Source organism: Phoenix dactylifera, chromosome 10, assembly GCF_051530095.1.
Source record: "Phoenix dactylifera cultivar Ajwa chromosome 10, Ajwa_hap1_PhDact_Kaust_v1.1, whole genome shotgun sequence".
Taxonomy (NCBI): domain Eukaryota; kingdom Viridiplantae; phylum Streptophyta; class Magnoliopsida; order Arecales; family Arecaceae; genus Phoenix; species Phoenix dactylifera.
The window spans coordinates 23757499-23784213 of record NC_143199.1 but is presented as its reverse complement, the minus strand read 5'-3'; the positions used below and the strand labels follow the sequence as shown (position 1 = coordinate 23784213).

General features: G+C 38.7%; 2 protein-coding genes and 1 long non-coding RNA gene across 9 annotated transcripts; 1 reads left to right on the top strand and 2 right to left on the bottom strand.

Moving 5' to 3' along the window:
• The first annotated feature begins 433 nt into the window (after positions 1-433).
• On the top strand, positions 434-2487 carry LOC103721186 (protein DETOXIFICATION 49). The gene has a single exon (XM_008811274.6). The coding sequence runs from the start codon at positions 552-554 to the stop codon at positions 2193-2195; it is 1644 nt and encodes a 547-aa protein (XP_008809496.4). The 5' UTR covers positions 434-551; the 3' UTR covers positions 2196-2487.
• An 8144-nt stretch (positions 2488-10631) lies between these two features.
• On the bottom strand, positions 10632-11493 carry LOC149752737 (uncharacterized). Its single transcript, XR_016396652.1, has 2 exons — positions 11313-11493; positions 10632-11222 (listed from the first exon to the last, which is right to left on the bottom strand). It is a non-coding gene; the product is annotated as an uncharacterized LOC149752737 (long non-coding RNA).
• A 90-nt stretch (positions 11494-11583) lies between these two features.
• Positions 11584-25127, bottom strand: LOC103721180 (serine/arginine-rich splicing factor RS41-like). Of its 7 annotated transcripts, none has more exons than XM_026810052.3 (7): positions 25002-25127; positions 16859-17001; positions 15346-15458; positions 15014-15249; positions 13135-13401; positions 12961-13036; positions 11584-12080 (listed from the first exon to the last, which is right to left on the bottom strand). In XM_026810052.3, exons 2-6 carry the CDS (start codon positions 16962-16964, stop codon positions 13009-13011), a joined length of 750 nt encoding a protein of 249 aa, XP_026665853.1. In that variant the 5' UTR covers positions 16965-17001; positions 25002-25127; the 3' UTR covers positions 11584-12080; positions 12961-13008. The 7 variants fall into 7 exon arrangements, with proteins under 7 accessions (XP_026665853.1, XP_008809486.1, XP_026665852.1 ...); XM_008811264.5 differs by having other exon boundaries at positions 13144-13401; XM_026810051.3 differs by lacking the exon at positions 11584-12080 and adding an exon at positions 24408-24487 and having other exon boundaries at positions 12752-13036; positions 25002-25075.
• Positions 25128-26715: the final 1588 nt, after the last annotated feature.

Here is a 26715-nt window from a genome sequence, read left to right as displayed (position 1 = left end):
TTCAGTTAGTTTTAGCGGCGGAAAACATCAGCTTATGTGCTTAATTCCTCCCTCCGTCGAAACATCTCGCAGAAAAATAATGAGAAAAAATATGGTCAATGAAAAAATAAAAAAAATACTCCTTATTTAGTTAGAATTTTAAAAAAATGATGAGAAAATGGCATAGAAGGAATAAGATTCTCAAAAAAAAACTTATGAAAGACATATGAAAAAGCTACTTTTTTTACCGGTTGGAAATTGAATTTTTTTTTTTTTTCCAAAAGCATGCATCAAAATTTATGAGTAAATTTTTTTCTTCATAAAGTGTAATAAAATAAGTATATGCTCATAAGCTGCTACTCTGAGATGGACACTTTTCTATAATCAACTGAAGAAATTTTTTTTTTTTTTTAATGGACCAACGAGTTCTATATAAACTCCGTCCTCCCGTTCGCTTGGTACAAACGAGGAGGCGCGTAGGCTTCCTATACAAAACTCTAGACTCCGCTCGTCTTTGCGGGCGAAAACCCCAACAAAAGGCTCTCCAATTCCTTCCCGTGCACCAACCAAATATGTGCAACTCCAACGCCTTATCACCAAACTCCCAATGCGAGCACCACACCCTCCTCGCCCCCTTTGTCGACCAAAAGCACCCAAGCCCACCCCTTCTAAACCCAAGGCCTCCCGGCGAGCTCGCCCTCGCCTTGCTCGAGGCCAAGTCCCTACTCGCCTTGGCCCTCCCCATGGTTCTCAGCGGCCTCCTCTTCTACTCTCGATCCATGATTTCCATGCTGTTTTTAGGCCGCCTCGGCCGCCTCCCTCTCGCCGGCGGCACCCTCGCTATCGGCTTCGCCAACATCACCGGCTACTCTATCCTCTCGGGCCTTGCCACCGGCATGGAGCCCATCTGCAGCCAGGCCTTCGGGGCGAACAAGCGCTCGGCCCTCCTCCGCCTCGCCCTCCGCCGCACCGTCCTCCTCCTCCTCACCGCCTCCCTTCCAATCGCCGCCCTCTGGGCCGTCATGCACCGTCTCCTCCTCCTCTGCGGCCAAGACCCCGACATCGCCGCCGCCGCCCGCTCCTACATTCTCACCTCCCTCCCCGACCTCCTCCTCCAATCCTTCCTCCACCCCCTCCGCGTCTACCTCCGCGCCCAGTCCATCATCATCCCTCTCACCTACTGCGCCGCGATCGCTCTCCTCCTCCACATCCCCATCAACTACCTTCTTGTCTCCGTTCATCAACTCGGCATCCAAGGCGTCGCTCTGGCATCCGTCTCTGCCAACTTCAACCTCCTCATCCTCTTGGTTTCTTTCATCTACTTCTTCGGCATCCACAGCCCCACCAGTGGTGATGATGGTGAGCTGCATCTCACCAAACATGGCTTCGATGCCTGGAGATCTTTGATCGGCCTCGCGATACCGAGCTGCATTTCGGTCTGCCTCGAGTGGTGGTGGTACGAGATCATGATCCTCCTCTGCGGCCTCCTCCTCGACCCGAAATCCACCGTCGCCTCCATGGGCATCCTCATCCAGACCACCTCCCTCCTCTACATCTTCCCCTCATCCCTGAGCTACGGCGTGTCGACGCGCGTCGGCAACGAGCTCGGTGCAAACCGCCCCGACCGCGCGCGCCGGGCGGCGGCGGTCGGTCTCTCGTGCGGGGCGGCGTTAGGCTTGGCAGCGCTCGTCTTCGCGGTATCCGTGCGGAATGCGTGGGCGGCGATGTTTACGGATAGCAAGGGAATCGCGAAGTTGACGGCGGCGGTGCTGCCGATACTGGGGCTGTGCGAGCTCGGGAACTGCCCGCAGACGGTGGGGTGCGGGGTGCTGCGGGGGTGCGCGCGGCCGCGAGCGGCGGCGAATATAAACTTGGTCTCCTTCTACGGGTTCGGGATGCCGGTGGCGGTGGGGCTGGCGTTCTTCGGCGGTTTCGACTTCCGGGGGCTGTGGCTGGGGTTGCTGGCGGCGCAGGCGGCGTGCGTGGCGACCATGCTGTCGGTGGTGCGACGCACCGATTGGGATCTGCAGGCGGAGCGGGCGCAGCGGCTCACAAAAGGCGCTGTCGAGAGCGACGCTTTGGTAGTTAAAGTCATCGGCGACGGCAGCGATGAAAGCAATGGAAAGCAAGCAACAAAGACTGGAGTTATGGGTGGGGAGGGAAAGTCTCCTTTGATTGTTAGCATAAATATTGATGGATCCACTGTATTAACTTAACTTGGCGAACATTGGTTACTTTTCTTGGATTATTCTTGGGTGTTACTTTTTTCTTCTTAAACCCTAGTAAACTTCCTCCCTTCTTTACATGCTTTAGTGCTACGAGAGATGATAACAGTTCAAACTGCAACACGGTTTTTGTATGAAAGTCTTCATAAATGTTGACAAATTAAAGTATATGAGACGATATATGTTCCCACTATTTAACTTCTTCTGAAAAAAATGATTTGAGTCTTTGGCATTGGCTCATGCTAGGAGTGAATGCAGAATGCTGCAATTCCATTTCCTTGGTCAAATGTCCACCATGACCACGTATCATAAATTTCTCTACAAGTATTGGCTTGTGGACCCACCACCATTTCAACTGAACATGTAGTTGGGTCACATACTCAAACCCGAACCAAAACTATTCAAACTTGGAACATGTGGTCAGGCTAGATGAGATGACAAGAAAGAAGGGGGAAAAAAAAGTTATCTCGGTGAGATCTATAGTCCAAAACCTAGGCTCCTAGGGACAAAGGTTTAGATCTGGAGTTCCAGCTCCCCAACCTCACTCCCTTTCTTTGTTAAAGAATGCAAACCAGAAGTTGATACCAAGTTGGAGGGAAGAAAAGGCCATTGTATGAACTGGCTGAGATGGTCTTCCTTTGTGCGCGCGCGCGCGCGTGTATAAAGATCGAAAAATATGAAGGTGGATCCTAGGAGAGAGATTCTTCCAACACCTTTAATAACAAGCAGTTCGCCTGCTATTCTATTCATGCTTAGTTTTGAGTAAGCAGCAAATATGTCTGGTTGACCCATGACCCAACCTGGCCCGACTTGCTTAAAACTAATACGAGGACCCGTAGGGCCAAGTCGGTTCTAAAATTAAGCATGTTCTATTTTTCGAGTCGAGTCTGGATTTATTATGCCCGACCCAACCAGACCCGTTTAATTTTTGGGGCAATTTTAGGTTTCCTACCCTATGACCCGACCCGAACCTGGTACACCATTAGAGCCTGCAGGAGTGCTTAAGGGTCTCTAACTCTCTAGTGTATTATTGAATGGAATAAATTTATATTAAGACTTAGGTTGGTTACATTAAATAGGAATATTGTTTTTCTAAGAAAGAAGTTCACACTAATAAAGGCAAAATAGAGTATAACTTTACCATGTAGATAAAGATGGGTTAATGACGACTTCTTTGCAGCTATTGAACTTCGTCATGTGTCATTATCAAAACTATATTCCTTGTCCTATTCAATGTATGTTTTTTTAGTAGTATGTTTATAAAAGATAGTAGTAGATGCATTCCAACAAATTCAAGGGATACCACTGCTAAGTAAAAAGGATTAGCATAGATGCAATTCTTTTCTATTTGAAAAAAATGTGTTGCATGTATGAACAAAAATTCTTTCTTGTGGCTAATAAGGTTAAGCCTAACATTATTAGATTAGTTTATAATGGCATCAATCCTTGATACTTCGGCACTTTCACTTGTATGGTTCTGCATAACCTGCTTTCGGTAGTTGTTACTTATTGCAAAAGAAACCAAGTACAGAGAATGACAAGTACAGAGATCCAATCCGAATCTGATCTAGACCCAACCTGAATGACCCATTGGGTCAAAAATTTTAGCTGTGGACTGAGTTGACCTGATTTCCTGTTGAGTTAGGTTTGTGTCCAATATTAAGATCCGAACAAGGAACCGGGTCGGGTCGAAATCACTTATGACCCAGTCCGACCCAACCCATTTGCATCCCTAAGTTTTGAGTTGTAGGTTTGTGCATTAAAAATATATACAATACAATGAAAGGGATCAATGCCAACATCATGCAGTTTGTTGGAGAATATGCATGTGCTGATCATTGGAGTGGAAATCGCTCGTTCCTATGTCAACATGCTTCATGCTTCCACCTTTTCTTGCGGCCAACTTGCACAATTTTATGTTGGAAAGAAATCTTGGGAGTATTTGATTAGTTTAATCCCTCATTTGGACTTGGCATGCCCCGAAAGCCATGTTGGATGAGAATTAAGAATGAGATATAGTGTTTTCGCATCTCCAAAGGTCAGGGTCATCACTAGAATAGATCAATGCATTGGTGAGAAACTATTAGGAGTGGCTTTTCCTTTCATTAAGGTAGTCCATGACTTCCAAAGGTCCCTTCGCTGCCACTCATGCCCTATCTTGTTCAGTTGTTTGAAAGGTCAATCATGGTATTAATTGAAAAATCTCATATTAAAATCCACTAATTAGACTGTCAACATTTTTATCCACTCTTTTTTGGTGTATATTATATGCATTGCAGCTTCACCAGCCACCCTTAATTAATTTGCCTAATCATGCTTATAAAACATGTGGCCAGCTTCTTTTTTTTTTTTTTGTGAAAAAGGACATGAAGATGAAGTGGAGCCTGATCTCGGTGGTTGGATTCCTCTTACGTAGAAGCCAGAGATTCCATCTGTAATTCTCGGATAGTCGATCTCCAAATAATTGGATCTAAGCGATTATAACATGCATGGATTTCCCTTGTCTCCTTCTCTGATTTCAAAATAGTAATCATATTAAACCAATTGCAAGTCGCAGCATCCATTCTCCGAACTTCTAAAAATTTTATTTTCGGATAATATTTGTGTCACGCCCCTGGCACGAGATCACGAGTCGGGGGTCGCGGAAACCACCGTATACTCATAGGAACTCTCTCTACAAGTATATAAGGCATCTTATCACGACATCATACAACAAACAGTAGAATAAATTTAAATAATTAGCATTCAAATTCTAATTTAATTAACAAAATTAAAAGTTTTACAAAACCAATAAATTCCAAAATCTTGCATCAACTCTAAAATAAAATCTAGTCTAAATAAAGATGTTAAAATTTTGTCTATAATCGCTCTCCCATAATAAATTTTCAAATCGAGCTAATTCTTTGAATTTATAAAAACAGCAAGAACCGTATAATAAGCTAGATAGCTCAGTAAACAATGAATACTTTAGCTAAATAAATTAGGCAATAAATTAAATAATTATTTATAGAAAATAAGCACATGAAATTCATCAATTTAAAACTAAATTAAAATTTACGACATTATCGAAATATTACGCATGTCAAATTTAATTTTTCTCAAAATCCAAAATATCGTTCATAAATCAATTTCTTTCAAATCATCAAATTCAACTTGACAACTAAGAACTATGGCCATATTAATGTGCCACCGCATTACCCCCAATGGTAAAGTATCAAAGTGCCGACGTACTGTGATAGCCCGATTAAGGCTTGGTTAGCCTGACCGGCCTGACCTAAGCTTTGGCCCATCCTAAGATTCCAGAAAAAGAAAAAGAAGAAGAAGAAGAAGAATTTCAGCATGTGCCGTGCACGTGGCTGGAGGAAAGAGACTTCCGATCGTAGTCTTCTTCCTCTCCGAGAAGGTCGGACAGAATCCAACTCTAAGCCGGATTTCGGTTGTGGCCAAGCTCTATTTAGACCCATCCCGGTCCCTCTTCCACTCATTGGAGATTGCAGTTGAGATCGGAGCCCACCACTAGAGATTTTACTCATTTTCCTCTCTAAACGTTGGTCGCCCATTGCGCCGTTGCCGTGGCCAAATGCCACCGAAAATCGGGGAAAGACCTAGTCTCCTTCGAGCCACTCCTCTCCTCTTCCTTCTGGACCCTTTAAGAACCTTAATTTCGGTCGGTGATAGCCGAATTTTTGAGTGGAAAGAAAGATGCTCTGCATCCCCTATTTTTTCAGCACTTCTTTTCCTTTTTTTGGCCATCGACGTTGCCGTCTCCTAACATCGGACCACCGGTTAAGTCCCACGACCTCTCTACTCTCTTTCTCGACAGAGTCGTGACCGCCAATGAGTGGTCAACAACCAAAATCTAGGGAAAAGCTTCAGTTCCCTTGTTTTTCGACCTCTTTCTTTGGATTTTCTCGCCGGTTGTCCCCCACCTCCAACCACCGTCCTCTCCCTTCCTCCCCTGTTTTCCAAGAAAGAATAGAAGGAAGAAAGAAAGAAGAGAAGAGGAGGAGGAGAGAGAGAGGCCATCCCTCTCTTGTTTCTCTCTTATTTTCTTTTTCTTCCTTCTCTCATCTCCCTATTTCTCTCTCTAAGAAGATCTATGGATCCATGAACTGAGTCCTATCTTCCTATCCTATAGATCCGAGTTGACTCCTACAAAGGGCCTTGATCTGCCATAATGCTCGGGCAGCCAGTTAGACCGATCACCGAGCCTTTTAAGTGCCTATGAAACATAGTATTGATGAACCCTATTGAATAGCCTCGGCCTTAATCAAGTATGTGCCCCATGATTCATTGTCCGTGTTGCATAGACCTGATCTAACCGGGCCACCGTCATTCGGCCAACCATTTTGTTTTTCTTGTTATTTCAATACTAATAAAGTTATCGAATGAGAATTTATCTTACTCTTAAGATCTTTAAATAGTTTTAGCAGGTTTGGCTAGTCAAATTTGAAATTCTAAGATGAAAGATGTAAGTAACACCAACCCCTTATTAGTTTTCAAATTTTTGCTTATTTTTTGGTATTATAAAAAGACAAAAATAGGATTAAATGTTGATGATATTATATTTTCTTAAAATCAAGGATCAAGCATATAATATTATGAAACTCATGATTTATTGCAAAATAATGGCTCCATAATTATTTTATCATCGAGCACTATTTATAAACTAGGAACCTCGTATTTAAAAAATTTATATTTTGTTGTAAAAAGAATAATTTCATAATTACTCTACTGTAAAAGGTTTAATTATGGACTACAAACTCTTAAATAGTTTTTAGTAGTTTATTTATGTATGATTTAAGATAATATAATTTAGCAGTTTGTAAAACCTACACTTATACTCAATTAAATTAACGGCATTAGTGAATCCGTTTACCTCATATAAAAAGTCATAATTGCCCCAGAGTGCTGTGTAAATTATAAAAAGCCCCTAAGATTAGGGGTAAATTATACTTATATCCAATAGTTTGAAAAATATATGTTTATCCTCCTGAGGTCTGTTTTTATCCAATACTTGAACCCATAATTTATTTCTGCTACAGGAAACTAACATCAAGAGTTTTATTGCATGAGCCAGCATATCTATGCTCCAAGCCAAGCTATGGAATCACAACTGATGCACCCTCCAAAAAGAAGAGTTCTCATGCACGTCGAATTTGGATACTTTGGATGATAAGCTACCAGAGCTATTATAGCTCCATGTATAGATATAGAAATCCTCATTCACAGCGACAATGTTAAAGATCACGTATACTGTATTGGATAAGTAGAACTCAAAATCAACAAATAATACACCAGCATCCCTGATCTCAATGATATGGTGAGTGGGAAAGCAAAAACAAAATCTGATCGGGAAGAACGGATGTTGGTCGGGAAGGTTTGGTGCGATCGCTCGAAAATTGAGACAGTTGAATTTTACTAAAATAGGATGCTTGTCATCGAATATCGATTGGGAAGAAAGCTTGTTGTTGGTCACTCGTCAGAAAAGGACACTCATGGTGGAGTGGCAAAGTGGGAATGAACCCCTAGCCATTTAATCTCAAAGAGAAAAAGACTTTTAAAGACATAATACTTCGAAGAGTTCCGAGAGTCCGAAAAATAAAAGAGGAGTCTTATTTTCTTATAGAGGTAATTTTAACTTTTAACAATAAATAAACAGTTTGACTAACGTTGCCAATTTAAATGGGTATAAGTATAGATTTTTATAAACTATTAGGTGTAAGTATAATAAATATAAACATCAGAAAGATTTTTGTAAGATTATTTTGGTTATTTTCCAAAAAAATTTCTTACATGGCATTTGGGTCCCATTAAAAGTTAATGGTGTGAATAACATCCTGTTAAGTTATGAGTTGATGTATTAGATAAAAATAAACATTAGAGGGATAAGCATAGGTTTTTCATACTATTGAGTGTAAGTATAATTTATTCCTAATCTCAGAAAAAAAAATTTCATTTACTCTTTTTTTTTCGATCTCCTACTCCAACTCTTACATCTAGACTGGTTAAATGGACTTGGCTTAATTTCTTATTAGTTGGGCTGGGTATTACAATTTGAGTCGCAAATCATTGGGAAAACGTGATGAGTACGTGCACTGTTACATCATGGCATGATGGATAATGTGGCATTTGAGATATAAGAATGTAAAGATCAGTCGTAAAGTTTTACTTGACATAGCATGGATTAGCATTTTTTATGGCTTAAGGACCAATACAGGTTTTGAACCTCGGCCATGGCCTTCCAAGTTGAAGAGCATGCCATTGAAAACAGCTGAAACCAATAGCATAAATGAGCATCACAATTCATTTTTTGCACGGTATGTTATCTAACTAGCAGTGCATTACTAGTTAGATCTTCCATCTCCATCAAAATCTACCAAAACCATCCCACCTTTGGGCAGCCTCTTGAATGCCAAATGGTCCTGGCCGGCCCTCCCCAGCTAAAAACAACCACAAGCAAGCAATTGAATGTACCAAAAGCTCATTAAGTTGGTCCTAATGGCTAAGGCTAAGACCAATTAATTGGACAGACCGAATCACCATGACTTGGGACCATCCGACATTGCGAATCACTTGGTTCAAATGGAGTCCTTGCTGGTGTTTTTGATTGCATCCCTGGTAGGGTCTTTCTTAAGCCACTGACCGTCTCCGCCGGAGCTGCATTCATTCGCTACTGGAAAGTTAGTTCTACTCGACCAACAAAGACATGCATAATGCTATGCAATGGTGCGCAAGATGTACGATCGAGAGGGACGTAGTATCTAACATTCGCACCACATTATTATTTTTCACTCTCCATTAGCACCTAAAACAGTATCATCAAATGCCAGTCTTCATGAAATACCAAACAAAAGCCTAATGATAGGAACAGAAAATTTTGAGCCATAAAGAAGGTTCAATGGATCTTGACCTTTTCTTAGAATAATTGAGGCACTGCTTTTAACAACAAGATTCATGGAGGAACAAACGGAGGACACTATCCCGATCACCCATTGGTCACAAATTGAAATCAAAACGCAAGAAGCATGGATTAAACAAAGGTAACTACTCTTCTACTTAATAGAATTGGGTGGACCCCGGCTCTCCCCTTCAATCAAAAAGAAGGAAGCATTCTCCTAGGATGTGACCTTGAGAAGCCGTCAAAATTATATACTATAGCAAGAGGGGTAGTATTAAAAGTGCACCTGATAATCGCAAGCATGTCTTATGGGAGCCGGCACAGGACGAGCTCTCGCAATTTGACCAGGAACGTGTCCGGCGGCAGCCCCACGCCTTGAAGTTAAAGGACTCTCCCCACTTCTCCCAGCTCCAATTCATTAGCTTTGTAGTGCGGAAAGAGAACATTAGAACGCTTAGAACTTTCAATATCCCAGCAAGCACTTGGCGTATTATATTAGCAGTGGCCATCTTTCAGGTCTCTGCTCTTGAATTTCTTAACAGTGGTCGGTTCAAGCGATGACTTTTTTTTGTCGGAAAAAATCATAATATTGCATGCAAGATTTATGCTCGACGCTTTGCTTCCAAGGACTTTTTTTCCCCCTTTTCCTCCATTCCACGCATCATGGGCACAGGAATGATTTGTAGCTGGTTTGTTTTCTGAAAGGTCGCTGGGGAAGCACCGTTGATTGAGAAAGCTCACCATTTTTACTTGAATGTTAAGTAAATGGTGATAGCATGTAGAAATTTGCTAGAGTTCAGAGATTGTTAGGCACAATGAATTTCTACTTAGCTTGCGCAATTTAACTACAGCTTTCATTTTTGTATGTTACCATTAAAATTGAGTACTGGAAAGTTGCATCCTCTGGAAGAGCAAGTAGTATGTGCAAGTAAAACTGAGACTCGAGAATCTCTTAAAGCTAGATTCTGCTAATAATTTGCGCACCTCAATCTAAGATTTGAAATGTAATTCCACAGGCATTGGACCTTCACCTACTTTACTAGTTTGCTAATCGAAAGAGAGAGAAATGATAAGCTCACATTAATTGAAATTCGATTTTGTTTTATAAAAAAAACCACCCAAAAAAATGGCAAGAAATCTAACACAACTCCCTTTTCGAATAAGATATTGCCACCATTTGTGAGCTAAATTTCAGGTCACTTATACTTCGAGGAATCCACCAAAAATTTCTTGCACTTAAATGCACTGATCAATTAAATATGATATCCCGATAAATCACCACCACTAAAAAATTATATTTTTCGTCTTCAGCTAGTCACACGCACCATTCTTGCCAAGTGGTGTTTAATTATATGAAAAAGACTACCATCAGATACTCCCTCTACAAAGAAACGACTTCAACGCACCAAGTGAAAAATGATATCATGGAACCACCCCCATGCATCTACTAAACGTACCTCTTGAATCATTCCCATGCATAACAAGAATCAAAAAGAACTCCTTTATCAGTAACTACTTCCATTTGATTGCTTGATGGGATCACAATCATCAATAACATGGTTTCTGAATTCATCACATGCATTGCGTACACCTACTAACACAATAACACGATTCTCCATAATCCAAATGAGAAAAGAAGATTTTGTACATATTCCACAGTTCGAAAGTAGCGGCAGCTTACGGTTGAATACAGATCACAATTTGTTTGATAAGCTTTGGCATCCCAAAAAAAATAGGAATGTGAGGGGAACAGCCTCGAACTTATTTCTATAGCGGGTTAGGCATCCAACAGATCCATGCAAAGTGTGCCTTCCATGGTGAGCACCTATGCTTGGAAGACCAACAACCCAGAGGCCGAAGGCAAAATGAACCTGTCGAGCTTCAAGACCCCATCAGTAATTGAAACACAGGAATGGAGAAAATATGAACTTAGATGAGAGTTTGCCTTCTGGTTAGAGGCATGGAGATTGAGAGAGCACCCACCCAGAACCTTGGATGAAAGGCAGAAAATAGGCTACTGAGGTGGTAGCTCAGTGAAACTAAGCCATTACTTCCACCCGCATGGCCCGAGTTCGAAACGCGCAGACGTCGATTAAATTGTGAAGATCGAATGCTTCCTGATCAGACACGTAGGGTGGAAGGACTTATTGGTCAACTGATAGCTTCGGCAGTGCTAAGTGTGATGTACTCACATAGAGGGTTCATACCGATGCCCATAAGAATAACCGAGCCGGGCCCACAGATGGAAAGGGTACGAGTAAAAACGGCCGGCGTGCCCAACACACAGTCAAGTCTGCCCGCATCGAATATTCTCCCGATGGAATGGAAGCCCAGTGGGGACTGCTACGCGAGGGTGGGCTTGTCTCTTCCTCCCTCCTTCCTCTTTTCCTAAGAAAAAAAGAAGAAGAAGAAGAAGAGGAGGAGGAGGAGGAGGAGGAGAGAAGAAAAGAAAGGCGATTACACTAACATAGATGCTCATCATATTAAATCTTAGTTTCCTTGCAATCGAAAAATCATATTCCATTAATACATGCACCGAGGCAAAATGCAAGAACACCCAGGACCATCTGCCCTCTAGCACTCCAGAACAACAGAATGATTACTTATACGAAAGAGGTTGAATATGTGTCTCCTAAAGACTAGACAGTGAAACGTGCAACCAATTGCTAAGAAATTGGTCCTATGAATCTAAAAAATAGACAACATTGTGAATCAAAACAGTTGCTAATTTATTCCAACCGGGCGTATGCGTAAAGTTCTGTATCACCATGTCAATTCAAGTCACTAAACATGAAAATTCACAAAATTTTCGATGAGCAAGAGTGTAGCCAACTCCATTGGTTGTTCTGCTGTTCCTGGAAAATCTCAGTGGAGCAACGTTGATGTAAATGTTGCATGTGGCCAGAATTGGCAAGGAGAATTCGAGCATAAATTAAATCAGCAGAGCAGAATATGGGAATGATTTTAGAGATCCCCTACAACAGCAAAGCAAAGCAAAAAGTTACAACGATCAAGAATATTGAAGGGGCAAATGGAATAAAATAGTATAATCAAGATTTAAGGCCCAGCAAGGAGAGTGATTAGACCAAAGGTAGGTAGAGAGGCCAGGAAGACCTAAGATAACATAAATACATAATTGGAAAGCAGTACAGTGGATGTGCAAAAACTGACACTGATAATGCACTACCTGTAACAAGACCAAGTAATTACCAAATCAGAAGGTCTTATGCCTCACTTCATGGCCATGGTTTTTGCAATACTTTACCAAATAATCCAAAGTATTGTCAAACACTGAGAATGTGACTGGTAGATACGGGCATGGTAAATATGGCTATATGAAGAAACCAGGAATATGGGTATTACCGGCTCCCAAACAATTTGAGTTAGCAAGTAACCTCCAGAACAAATGGTAGCTTACATTCCTTCTAAAAGCAAACAAAGGATAGGTCCTCCAATAGTTGCTAGAGTTGCAACAAAATTCAATTTAATGAATTACTTCAGACAGGCTGCTTTAAGCCACATTCAAATCCTCAGTTAAAATATGTAATACTATTCAGAATTCGGAATTCCGCACAGAAATAGCTGCAAGACAATCATTAAATGGAAAAAAACCTTAAATTTGTCAAGAGCCAACAAGAGATAAACATTTTAAAAATTGATCCCACACCGTTCATTTTTTCTTCTTTGTCCAGCATGGATAGATAAGATAATTGTATACGCAAAACAACAAATCCATAGTGCAGCAAATTACATGATATAAAAGCCCTAAAACAAAAGGTCCTAGAAATTTGTCAGTTTGCTTCGGTAGAAGTAGCTGAAGGAAGATCTATGTCAAGCACACCATAAACAAATTACCTGTACCACAACCAGATAGAACAAAATCACATAGAACTGGAAATCATCTTACAATCTCTCCTGCCTGGGTGAGCGACTGCAAAACCAGTAACAAGTTGTGTAGAGCAATTAATAATAAAATACTTGGGAATAGCATACAGGATAGAAAGATGGCAATCAAAGAATGATGCTAACCTGCGGTACCTCTCATAATCGGGGCTTTCAGCTCTACCATAAGTAGGACTACCCCTTTGTTCAGGTTTGTTATATGGGCTGGGACCACGACCATAATCAGGGCTAGCCCTCTCCCTGCCTCTACCATAAGGACTGGCAGATCGCCCACGATCACTTCTCCTTTCTGGAGATCTGTTCCGACCTCTTCTATCAGGGCTGTACCCATTTCGTCTTTCATCATCATCACGAAGTGCATACTCGACTGAAATAACCCGATCCATCACCTTGCTACATATCCAATACAAAAGAGAACAGACAATCAAATCAGTGATACATAAGTTGTTTGCAAATTTCACCTTGAGAATGAAGGTTAACTGATTTGTTTAGATCAACCAAATGAAAAATGTATACTGTTCAAAGTTGATGCAAACAAAGGTGATCATCATTGACAACTCGAGCTACAGACCCAATTCTGATAATTTTTAATTGTAAAAGAATAAACATTTGCAGAGTAAGTCAAATATTTAACAGAAGGATCTATAAGCAATGGAGAAGTTGATAGATTAAGGTAGATAAATGTTCGTCCTACCATGCGCACCTGGAATACAGTATGCTTATCACAATACACCCCATAAAGATGTTAAAATTGGTGTTTGGAAGGAAAGTCCACAGGAACTACATGTAATTGTGGGCAATTGAAACAGGTGTCCATCACCACATTGGTGAATGTATTTTCGGGCATTTAGTGAAACAATCCATTAAAGCACACTATTTGTTATCAATATTAGCTGGCAATATCTGCAATTTGTTTAAGAATCTCCAATGTTGTGCTTCCTTATCTTCCCTCTGTTGTAACACAAACCCATTTTCCATAATGACTATTAGGGATAACCTCAAACTAATTAACTTTATAAAGTTGCTAGAAACAGTGATCTAAGCCCCCATTATATCCTTCAGTGGAACCAGCAGTATATAGCAAGATGCACCTCAATAGCATGGGCCATCACAAAACCTTCAAAACATGTTGTATTCGATGGACAACTTCCATGGTCTTTTAGCCTAAAAAATTTAGTTTTCTCAACAAAATATAAAGGGGCACCCCAGTGCATGAGGCTCCCGCCATTGTGGGGGGTCAGGGGAGGGACATACGTACACAACCTTACCCCCTGCATGTAAAGAGACTGTTTCAGTGTTTTAAATCCATGACCTCATGTCACAACGGAGCAACCTTATCATTGTGCTAAGCTCACCCTCTTCCTCATCAAAATATATATCCTGAAAAATCATCATTATTAACAGCTTCAAAATACAGCTGACAAGAAAAGAAACTAGAGAACTCAGGCTGTTACCATGAGCCTAAGTTGCCAAGTTCACTGTCAAGCTTCAGAGGAACCACAATCAGGATAGAAACATCAAAATGATGAACTAAGCATCTTATAGCAGTGATTTTAGAATATGGGATCCTAGGAAAAAGATAAATCTGCATATGATAGTCATCACAAGTTATGAAAAAAAGTTTGTACATGTTTGCCAACATACGACTTACAAGCTAGCAAACAATAACTGAAAAGTTGACCTCAAATATAACATGGATAAATATTAATACAAATTTAGGACTTTTGAGACTTTCAGCTTGGGCTTTTGGAATGCTAAGAATCTTCAATGTCAAAACTTGTATTCACATGAACCATTAATTGCAAAAGATTAGTGTTGATTTAATAAAGTTGTGAGAAGATGGAATTTGATAATTAAACAAAAGGAGTTCCATGAGGCAATAGGAAAAATTGCAGAAAGAAGTTACTCAGAAACAGCAGTCAAAATTTAATTATAAAAAAGAAAAAAAAATGTATTAAAGATTTGTGCAATATACAAAAAATGAACTTGCATGTAAGGGTGTGACCTCATGTTGGTAGCATCCAATGCTTTGGTGGCATCCTCCTGTGACTCAAACTGGATGAAGGCAAAGTTTCTTCTAATCCTAATATTCAAAATTTTTCCATATGGTTCAAAATGCCGCTCCAAATCTCTCATCCTGGTATTGATTGGATCAAAATTTATGACAAACAAGGTCTTTGTTGGCTTCATATTGGTTGGAGATCTTCTTGAACTGCCAGACCGCCTGCCACCACGCTCTTGCTGAAAATCCAATTTTGGGATATTCAATGAGAAATATAGAAGACAAATTGTTCGGTGTATCACTTATCCACTGACCAGCAATGCAAAGTCATGTACCTTTGTCCACTCAACACGTAGCCGTCGCCCTTGCCTACCAAATTCAATCCGGTCAAGTGCTCGAATTGCATCCTCCGCATCACGTTCATCATCCATGTAGATAAATGCGAATCCTGCAAAAGTACATGCCAAATCCAAGAATTAAATTATTAACTTAATAAGAAATCTAGGTCAATAAGCCCCTCATATAACGAAACCTTCATAAGAGAGCTGAGGCCTGTGGCTCCAATGAAATATTCAAAAGACTCTGCAAAGATATTTACATAACTTCGGCCCATCTCTATGAATGTTAGAAACTAGTGGACGAGAAAATCAAGAACAGACCTCATGTGTAGAACTAAATGATGTCATGGTATAATAATCCAAAAGTAGGTCTCTCGTGGTAGGCCATCGAACAGATTATGCGTTCTCGACCTATTCTCCAACCTGGCCGCAAGATCGGCATGGGAAACATGAGCAGATTGGGACAGTGGGCAAAGTTCATGGAAAATGAAAGGCAATGGTCTCTTGGGGAAATGTTTCCAGGTGGACAGATGCCACAGTGAATGGTGGAACAGATCAGCTCCTGGAAATACACAAGAAGATGACACTCGGGCTCAGGCAGGAAAGGTGTTGCACAGCCCATCAGCCAGGAAGAGCATGGATGCTCCAATACATTCCTGCGCCAAAGAAATTGTTGAGTGCGGGGGGCTAATCTTACAAAAAATATATAAATAATGTTCATCCTGATTCCCAATTCTCCTGTAAAACTCAATAAAAAGGTCCCGCGTGAATATGTCATGCCGTCTGGAAATGGTTGCAACATAGCAACTGAGAGCTGATGCAGTTGTAGCATGTCAACTTTGAAAAAGGGAGGACTCCTGCTTGAGAAATGGCATCAATAGTAGGGTGCACCCACATATTATTGCTCTGACATAGATTATGGTCCCTAAATTGCAATCTACTGAGGGCCATTACATAGATTGAACATAATTGATGATTTTCAGTAAATATATGCCCATTAGCATGGACAGAATTAGTTTAGTTTTACATCTGTAATGCAACTTGAACTTATTATAGTAGGATACAAGGATTTTCATTCAATTAAGAATCATATACAGGCATGCTCATATTGTAATATCTAGCATGAGATTATGCATATAAATATGGAGCTGTAACTATGTACACTACAACCAGAAAGGAAAAATAAAGAAATAGCAATATTCTCTTCATACACTTTTCCAACTGCAGGTGTTGAAGCCACTCAGGTCTGCAGCCATTTGTCAAAAGGAGAGCAATACTAAGAATTAAATCATGATTCAATATTAGCATCCAGGAATAATTCTTCAGTTTCAAATGTAACTTCCACAGAATATTCACAAATTGGCGCATTCAATCAAAAATAAACAAATGTTACAAGAACTGAAGGAAACAAATATATTAACTTGTAATACATCAGCTAACAATCCTAAGGGTCAAAAAAAACTTCTTAGAACAATGAATTGACACTTGCTTACAAATGGATAAAGACTACCTGACTTCATATCAACCCTATCAACCCTCCCGTATCTGCTGAAAAGTCGCTCAAGGTCAGATTGGCGAGCATCATACTCAAAGTTGCCACAGAAAATGGGCCTCATTTTGGTTAAATAAGTTGACAGCAAGATCTCCTTGAATCTGGAAGGAAGACAAATACAAATGATTTGGAGCAAAAAACATTAAAAGGGGAAACTAAACATGAGAAAAATTCATAAATCAGAGGACATGTTGGAGAGTCATAAATCTTTGATAAGATTGCTAAGATTCTTAATATAACCTTATAGAATGAAAAGGAAAAAAACACTGCATGGAACTTTGTGTAGATTAATGGAGAATATATTAATGTACAATGATGATGAACTGCAAGGAGCATAATAATGTGCAGCCCAAGAAACAAGTGCAGCTGTGTAAAAATGGGCCATTTCCTTCTCCCAAGTACATAAATTGGTGAAGGAACTAAAACAAAGCAAATAAAGTTCCTTCGACACTATCCGAAAGTAACAAAATGACTCATAATAAAAGCTTGCCAACTTTACAATCTACTCAACACTATCTATTAATTCAAAGTATTGTTTTTAGGTTCCATCATAGAAGAGTGAAATCAGTGAAGAAAGTCATATTGGTTGGGCCAACTAAAGTTGCGCTAAAGAGATTTCAGTCTTTTAAGTCTTCAGTCATATACAGGAAAAAATGAAATATTTTAGTGGAAAGATACTGCACAAATTATTCAAGATTATTACGTGGAGATTCTATGCTGTTTCCTGCAAATCTTATGCAAAACAGAAGGCATGTAAATAATGCAAACATGCAATCAAGGGCCCTAAGTTGTATGCTTCACATTATTCTAGGTGGGCATACGATGGATTTAAATGAAGACAAAGGCTAGCTGCAGGAATCTCACCAACCCAAGCTTAGGTCAATAATATCACCAATCATCCAGGCCCAGCTTGAGGCCATGGGTCTACCAATCCCAACCATCAACAAGGCCGCCCAGGCCAGCTACTTAAGCTGAGGCCTGAGCCTACTTCATGACCAAACTGCTGATGCATTCAACCAGAAACAACATGACTTGTGAAACTGAAAACTCTTGCAGCAGACAATTGCCATAGGATGGTGGACAAGGGACCTAATAACAATTAGGTAGAAGGCAAGGCTTAGGCGGATGCCTTGGCAGATTGTGACAAAATATTAAAATAATTAATTATTATTTATAAAGTATAAAAAAAATTAGAGTCAGAGACATATTAGAAGAAATTTAAGGGAAATCTCAACTTATAGAAGTCCTTATATTTATCTAAGAACTTACTTTAGTGTAGGATGATATTTAAGTAATAAAATTACAAACTTTCCTCAAATTGTATGATGATGTTAATTACTTATCCAAAGAAAGCATGCTTAATGGTTCACTTTTGTAGTTAAAATAAACAATCTATCATATAATAATTGCTCGCTGCAAAGTTACAAACAAATAATGGAAAGCAAAACTTTTAAGTATAACAAAAATCTTGAGCACCAATTGTTAAAGTAGGACAATTATAATACATTAGCCAACTAATAGCCTGATTCGCTTGGTTTAAAACCACATCCCCACAAAAAGTAGTCCAAACCTGGCCAATATGGACTTACTAAGCTAGGTAGGTCACTTAGGCACCATCTTGGCAGCTGGTCCACATATGGGGCCTGCTTAAGCAGTTAGGAACTATAAAGACAGCCAGTTGACCACCGAAAATCTAATCCTAGGTGACCACTTTGATGATTTAGGTGTGTGCTTTTTAAAAAACAATGGAACTCACAGTGTTGTATTATTTATTTGGGGTGGTTCCTGTACAAGGCAGGAACAATAGGGTTACAGGTAAAGCTATGACAGATCTCCCTTTGTTTCAGTCTTATGATAACTAAGGCAAAACACCACTTAATAAATTATGCATGATAAAGATAGTCAAGTATGGTGGTATGAGTAAATATTCCCCAAAAAAAGAAATGAGTATACACTTTCACATGTATTTGAGAACCTATTTAAGTAATAGTATAACATGTTTACCAAAAAAATAACAATATCCCCTACATATTATGTTCAATTTTTCAAGTACAGAAAACAATCTAAGAACTATCAATTGAAGAGGACAGAGAGGAGAAAAACATGTGGTCACCAGCATAAGAACAGACTCCTCGTGTAGACTGCCTAGACCAATACATCATACCTGCTGCATATTCAACAGCCCAGTGCATTGCAGTCGCTAGACAGCATCTGCATATAGGGTGCATATGCAGCCATGCAGGATACATTTGAAAACAGCGCCGAGAATGGGTCTAAGAATACCACGTCCTTATAGTTAGAAGGTGTTTCCTGCTTATCAACTTGTTAAGACTAGAGAAGAGTAAAGCTGTACCAGGTACCTTCCATCAAGGATTTAATGTTCATCAAAATTTATGAATGATAATTGGACGCCTGTCACATAACTGATTTTCTAGGATCTCAAATGCCAACAGTTTCCACACAAACATTCGAACATGGACGAGCCATGGTCCTTTGTTCCTTTAGGACAAAATTTATCAGATTAACACATCAACAGCCAATCTTTTAGTTTGCTAAGCATAAACTTTTACCCGATTCCTTTAGTTAACTAGAGTAGGACACATCAAGTCAATATTTACCTAGAAGTATCTAGTTCATAGATGTTTCAAAAAAAGAAAAAACAATGGAACTATTGAACAACAAATGAGTAACTGAAGAAGTACAAACACACATCATTTAATAATACTGGCGAATGTTCACATGCATGCGTACATGGTGATCCAAACAAAAATTTTAAAAAATTTCATCATTTTGTGAAGAATTTTTTGAGTAAAGAATTTAACTGCCTTTAACTTGTTGAAATTAGTAAAACGAATAATAAAGTAAAAAGGAGTAGCCATTTCTTTTATTCATTATCATTTTCCTTCCTTTTTCTCTATGACAACAGAGATGGCCAAAGTAAAACAGCCTCTTGCAAAGGGCGTCTCATGCAGACAACCAATACATCGCAAGCCAGAATTTTTTCCCAAGTCCTGAGGACAATTTCCTTTCCAAATCATATTTGTTTCATTAACCCTCCCAGAATTGGCTGCTAAATCAGCTCCTTGATAAGTTTCCTCATAAATATTCCTAGATATAACCTTCTCAAAATGCAATCAATATCTACTATAATCTTCAATTATTGATGATATGTACCAGAGCTCCTGTTGACTGAACTTGGCAAACAGACGAGAGATTGGCAGTTACTCTTGATGAGGCGCAATCGCTTGTGCCATCCTCAATGCTTTCTAACTGTGCATATTTTAGCAACAATCTACACTCCTTGGTTCGAAAAGCATAGGTGCTGACAAATAGTGGTTAGCCTTTTTGGTCTCTAGACTCTCTACAAACAAACCAGTACTCATATGGTCTCTCAATGATGACTTGGGTTGACAGTCTGTGGACATCTAAACAAAAAATTTTCTTAGTATTCATCATGAATAAGAAGTTAAAACTAAAAAAGGGAAAACAGACAAAAAATAACAATGTGTCTTCTACTAAATCGATAAAATTTGAAGGTTGATTACTAATCATGGTCTGAAGGCCAAAGCTTTGATCACTTGGCTAACAGCAAGATTCTTTATTTACTAATTATTTTAGTTAGGCTATCGCAAGACTGCTCAACACAACACATCCTTGCCAGAAGACCAAGCAGCTGGCATGGTGAGCCCCAATGGGATCAACGGACTGAGAGATTGCACCTAAGTGACACTATGTGGCTCATGATATTGCACAAAAAGCATACTCAGTTGTATTCTACCACCACCACATTTGCTCCAACACAGGCCCACTAACCACAACAAAGTTTATTAAAATATTCGGATCATTCCCATTGAAGAAGGAAACTTTTCAACTTTGATGAGTTGTAAGTCAATATTGGGTTGAATTGGCATAGACCATGAGAACATAACATACAAATGACTCAACCATGCAAAGAACATTTGCTATATGACATGCAATAACACCATCATTGGGATGGACATTAGAAGTAACAACTTTGCAAAAAACCTTATTATCGCTTTTGCAAGAGCTTTTTTCTCAAAAAAAAAAAAAAAAGTAACAATGAGATAACCACAACACAGTTCCTTGAAAGATAGTGAAACTTCAAGCTGAGAACTATTTTGGAAAATTGGGAAATCATGATACAAGCTGTTTCTACCATACAATTTAGCTATGTCATATTTGGATTAAATAACCCAGCATCCTTTGTTAGGAACAAAAAATTAAAAAAAAAAAAATCCCATGGATTCTTTCAGTTTAGATAAGTTGAGTTCCTATTAACAACATCAAGCTTGGGCATCATGAGATCTTCAACCATCAATTATCTAATAGAAGCTGGAGACAAAGCATTCTTATTACTCAAGCAAAAGATAAAGAGAACAACACAAAGTAGACTGAAAACTATGGATCGATATAATTCCAAGGAAAGAGAGATCACTGTTTGTTCATTGCTTCAGCTAAGGATCTGTTAGATCCTTTTCCCCTCCATGTAATATAAGGTTTGACTATAGCTGGACTTATCCCTTGCCACTGCCCATTTCCATCATCAGCCCAAGGAGATCAATTTCTCCAATCCACTAAGCCAGAAGGTAGCCTTGTCCTAAGCCCAGCCGGCTCCTTTTCTCTTATTTGCCAAGTTTAATATTCTTCAGAGAAGAGTGAAGCATGAAGAACAGGGTGGGATGGGAAAAATGATAGATGGGCGACTACTCATTAAGGTTTGAATATGTGTTTGCCACGAAGCACTCTATGGCAAATGAGGGAATATTATGATATAATTGGGACATATAGCTTGAGTAGTTATAATGGCTAAGATTAATTTCATAAGATTATAAGGTCCACTATCTCTGGACAGAAACTTATTATAATATAGATATACAACAGCTAACTTTTAAAGCTAGGCACACAACATATATTATATGGAAGAGTCCCATAATCCCAACAACTTTTGTTTTTTTAGCACTATATATTGCGCTCCCAAAATCTGATTACGGGCAAAAAAATGTCATCAAGGGAAGGCAAGCAGAAAACTTCAAGAAGTAGCAGCAAATAAAAATTGCTAGTTATTAATTATTGAGACGAAGGCAAAACTGCAATTGTTCACCTCCAACATCTTTTAACATAGGCAATAGCTTCTACCCTTTTTTAGCCTCAACATAAATGCTCCAGATTTTCCTATTAAATAGTCAAAAAATGAAGGAGAGAGCCAATTGGCAAGATGTCCATGTTGTTGTTCCAATAACAAAACTTTACTAATATCTAACAGCTTAATAGCTGAAATATTTGCAGCTGCCCTGATATCTTGCTCTTGCCCCTGCCCACACACCCTCATACATTCAACTCCATCTGTAGAATAAATGCTCTACGCTGAAAAACTGTTTTTATCAAAATCAAACTTAGTTTAGTAGAGATGTACCACTAATATTATATCATTCTTTTGAATATCTATAATATATTCCTTTCTTTAATATGAAATGACCAAATTAGCTTACTTTTATTTATTCATAATATGTAGTTCCTAGGAACTTATATACCTTAAATTCTTAGCAACATTTTTTTAGCATTTCAATTTTTGCTTCCAATTCAGGTAACAAAACCATGCTGCCCTCCACATTTTATAGTTTAATGCACACCAAAAGCAATGCTCCCTCAAATCTATTATCCAGTCAACCACATAACATCGATTAGAATAATTGAGGTGGCCCATAATTCCAAAATATAAATGATCAATCAGGAGTTATTGTTTTATTCAGCGATATGAAATATATCTTCTCAAAATTTCTATAGGTTAACATGGAAAAAAGTAATAATATTTAACCCTATAACTATCAATTGAACTTACAGGCCCAGACCAATCACAGGCTCTTCTTGGACCCCGGATGAAGCTAGAAAAATGTTAGGGCATGGGACAAAAGAAAAACCTATGACAAATTTTACATCAGTAATAGGTCTCATAGAAACATAATCAACCAAAAGACACTATTCAGTATGGCATGAGTGCAGATCCAACACTATTGAAAACGATATTCTTACCTTGTATGTATGCATAGTGTGGACTTAACAATGGATGGCTAGGGAACAGCATGAAATGGAAACCCTTGAGAAATTTTACTTCAGTCCTAGGTTTGGTAGAAGGTAACCAACCATATGGCACAATTCTGAAGGGCAATAGTGTGGATTCAAGCCCATTTATGACAACATTATCATCCTGTGTATGCATGCACATTAGCATGCATGTACATATGTTGCACTCAAGTTCACAATGATACAATTTGGTGGGATACAAGTGTAAGACATGCCAACCCAACTCAACAATAAATCAGCATAGTTACCCTATATATACTTCTACATATTCTGATACAACTTATTGGGATTTTCTAGAGTAATGTCAAAGTAGATGCCATATAACAGATAAGGTATTAATAAGATATAAATTATACATAAGGGTTCAGTCCAAAGCCTCTACTGAATACCCTTATCTAGGTCTAAATTCCCTGCAGCTCTTCACACCAGCAAGCTACCTCCCAACACCAAGCCATCTCTCATTGTGCAGACCCACTTTCACTATTGTCATGAACACCAGCCTAAGAACCTGAATAGGCTTCCCCGGCTAGATTAGAGTAATAGCATAGCCCATTTGAGACATCAATCCTACCTTTTTTGCACTTCTTTTTTTATCCTCAGCAGCATGGGAGGTTTGGGGGTTGTGCAAGTCAATTCCAGGCAGCAGTGAGAACACAATCAACGGGCAGAAAAGAATCCATCAACATAGCAATTCTGCCTAGATCGCAGCCTGGGGCAGATCACCTGAACTCACCTAGGTTTTTCATAATATTACCTACTTTGGAACAGAATCCAATCCAAACCTGAGAAGCGTCCAGTATGTACTTGTATTCTTACACCTGGACCCGATCCATTGACACTATGTATTGTAAGGTCTTACTAACCCAAACTTAAACCAGACCTAAATAATAGGCAGATGCAAAACCAGGTGTTAGTACCAGATTTTAGATAGCCAAGACTGGTGAAATGCAATACCACCTCCAACCTGACCCTTACCAAGGCCTATAACATATATAATTCTAGGATGAGGTTCCTTCTTCTCAAGAACAGATTAATTAATCTCAAGTTTGGCAAGCAATAAAGTTATACTAACCCCTGGCTTGTACATACACTCAAACCTCCATGACTGGATCTCATGTGAGATCTGCCAATAAATCAAGGGCCAACAAGGAAACCAGTCAAGTTCATGGGGCAAGGGGCAGCTAGCCTTGCCCCTATCCTTGGATAAACATATGCATCTGGACGATAGGTTCCAAAAATCCCTAGGTTCAAGAAATTCCACCTCTATAATTTCTATAAAAATTATATCAAGTATCCAGCATCACTAAAAGGAGAAAAAGGTATCCTACATCATTATGAACATGAAGCACGAGGAATTAAGGTTCCCTCGTCTTAGGAGGAAAAAAAATAATATTGAATGGGTTACCTGCGAGGCTAACACTCAAGCTGAACTCATGTTCAGTCGCACCCATCAATAAATCGAAAAATCCAACGGTAAAATACAACCTATGACAAGAGATTGAGACATCAGACATACAACGTCGGATTTTAAGCAGACTCCTGCAGGCACGCAGAGATTTTAACACATAATGAAGTAAAGCATTCAATCCCTGGCTATCTTGCAAAATAAACAAAACAACATCAAATATGCAACAAAACATATCTAGTGCCCTATTCTGTATTAAACGGAAGATCTCATCCAAATCCAATCACCAACAGACATCTCAAAAAAAAAAAAATCCTACATTAAAGAATTCAGTGAAGACCGAACAACAAAGAAGATAAAAATATCTAGATAAACTAACAGATCCAAACAGATCCATACCATACTCCTGAAAGAAACGAATCTTAGATCAAGCAAAGAAAAAAATTCCCGAGCCATTTCAAAAAGAACCAAAATGTTATCAGAATTTTTCAACAAGAGAACCAATTACCGATCGAAAGCAGCAAAAATTTAATAACGAGGGATCAAGTCACAGAGATCAAGAATCCGCGAGAGGGATTCGATCGGATCTCTCACCTTATGACCGGTGAGAGAAGAACCGAGGAAGAAACCCTAGAACCCGATGCGCCGGAAGACGAGAGAACAAGGACGGGACGGGCTTGTCCGAGGACACTCGGCTTGTTTAAAGATATCTCTATAACCAATTATGATGTGACACGTAGGTAGATCACGGTTTTAGCGTGAGAGCTCGGGTCGCATGGGAAGCAGATAAGCCATTGTCTTCGGCGACAACGAAAATTGAAAGGGACCAAGACTAGCCTTGAAAGTTGAAAATGAGACATGCCCAAGTTGACTTTGGCTGGAAATGGCTACGGTTGGATCTGGGTTTGATGCAGGCCACCTCCAATCCATAGACCATCTACCTATTCCCCCACACACCCATGTAAATTCAAGGATACTACTTGTACATGGGATAAGATTTTTTTCTCCATTTTCTAATTATTCTTAAAATACAATATAACAATATAACAATTAATAATAAATAAAATAATATAAAAATAAATTTTTATTTTATATTAAACATTGAATTTTAATGATTTCTGATAAAAATTTGTATTATTAATACCGGTATTTACATGACGAACGAAAAACTCTGCATATAAGCTAAGTTTCTACATAAAAGCACCCATCATTAATATGGCGAATGAAGAGCCTAATATAAGTTTTTTTTTCACCAAAAAAAAGAGCCTAATATAAGTTGAGCATCCATTTTAGATATATATATATATATATAAAAAATTGAGTAGGTTAGAATCAAGTTACCTAGTGTAACTCTTATGGAGTCATACTTTTTTTTTGAATTTAATAATTAGCGTCCCATGGCAATGATATAAGCCACTATATCTAAAGTACTTACACACAAAAATTCATATTTTTTGCAGACTCTTAGCCTGTGCATCAAACGATCAATTTTTTCATATTTTTTAAACTGTCCAAAACTAGGGATCACTAAAGTACATAATTTTTTAGCATATAAGTAGTTTAGAAGTAGCAGAGCACATCCAACAGTTTAGATCATCGATGTAAGACCTCGATCATCCATTTTTTTTCTACAAAAAAGTGTAACTCTATTAAAGTTACACCAAGTGTAACTTAAACCCAACCCTAATAGATTCAATAAATAAGCTATCTTACACAAAAAAAAATATTCATGAGATTACATAAATGCGGATAACTTTATCAAAAATTTTCTTAGAGGAGAATGGTTTTAATGAGTTCATCTGTTTGGAAATTGAATGGTGCAATGACAAATTATATTTTAAAATTACATTATTGTAAAAGGTTTGTGATGTCAAGAGTTATAATACAATACCTCTAATTAGAAATCGAGATCATTAATTATGTAATTTTAAGCTTACTTGGCTATTGTCATTGTTGAAAGGATCAATATTTAATAATTGCTACACAACAATATGTGATCACTAAGAAACATCAATCCTTCCAATGTCTTTTATACCAAATTAGTACTCATGTCAAGAAATTGGTTGTAGTTATGTGCCGGCCATCCCATTCATTTTATCTTATTAGGTAATATTGCATTTTTGTTTCAAAGCCATGTATTTTTTTTGCATGTATATTTTTATAAATATTCAAAATTATGTGTACCCTCATAAGTTCACTATTTATATGTATATCCTTACAAATTACTTCTTGTTACATATTTACCCTTGATGTCATAGTGAACTCAACTACGTTAGTTTAACTAGTATTTTTTATTTATTTATTTATA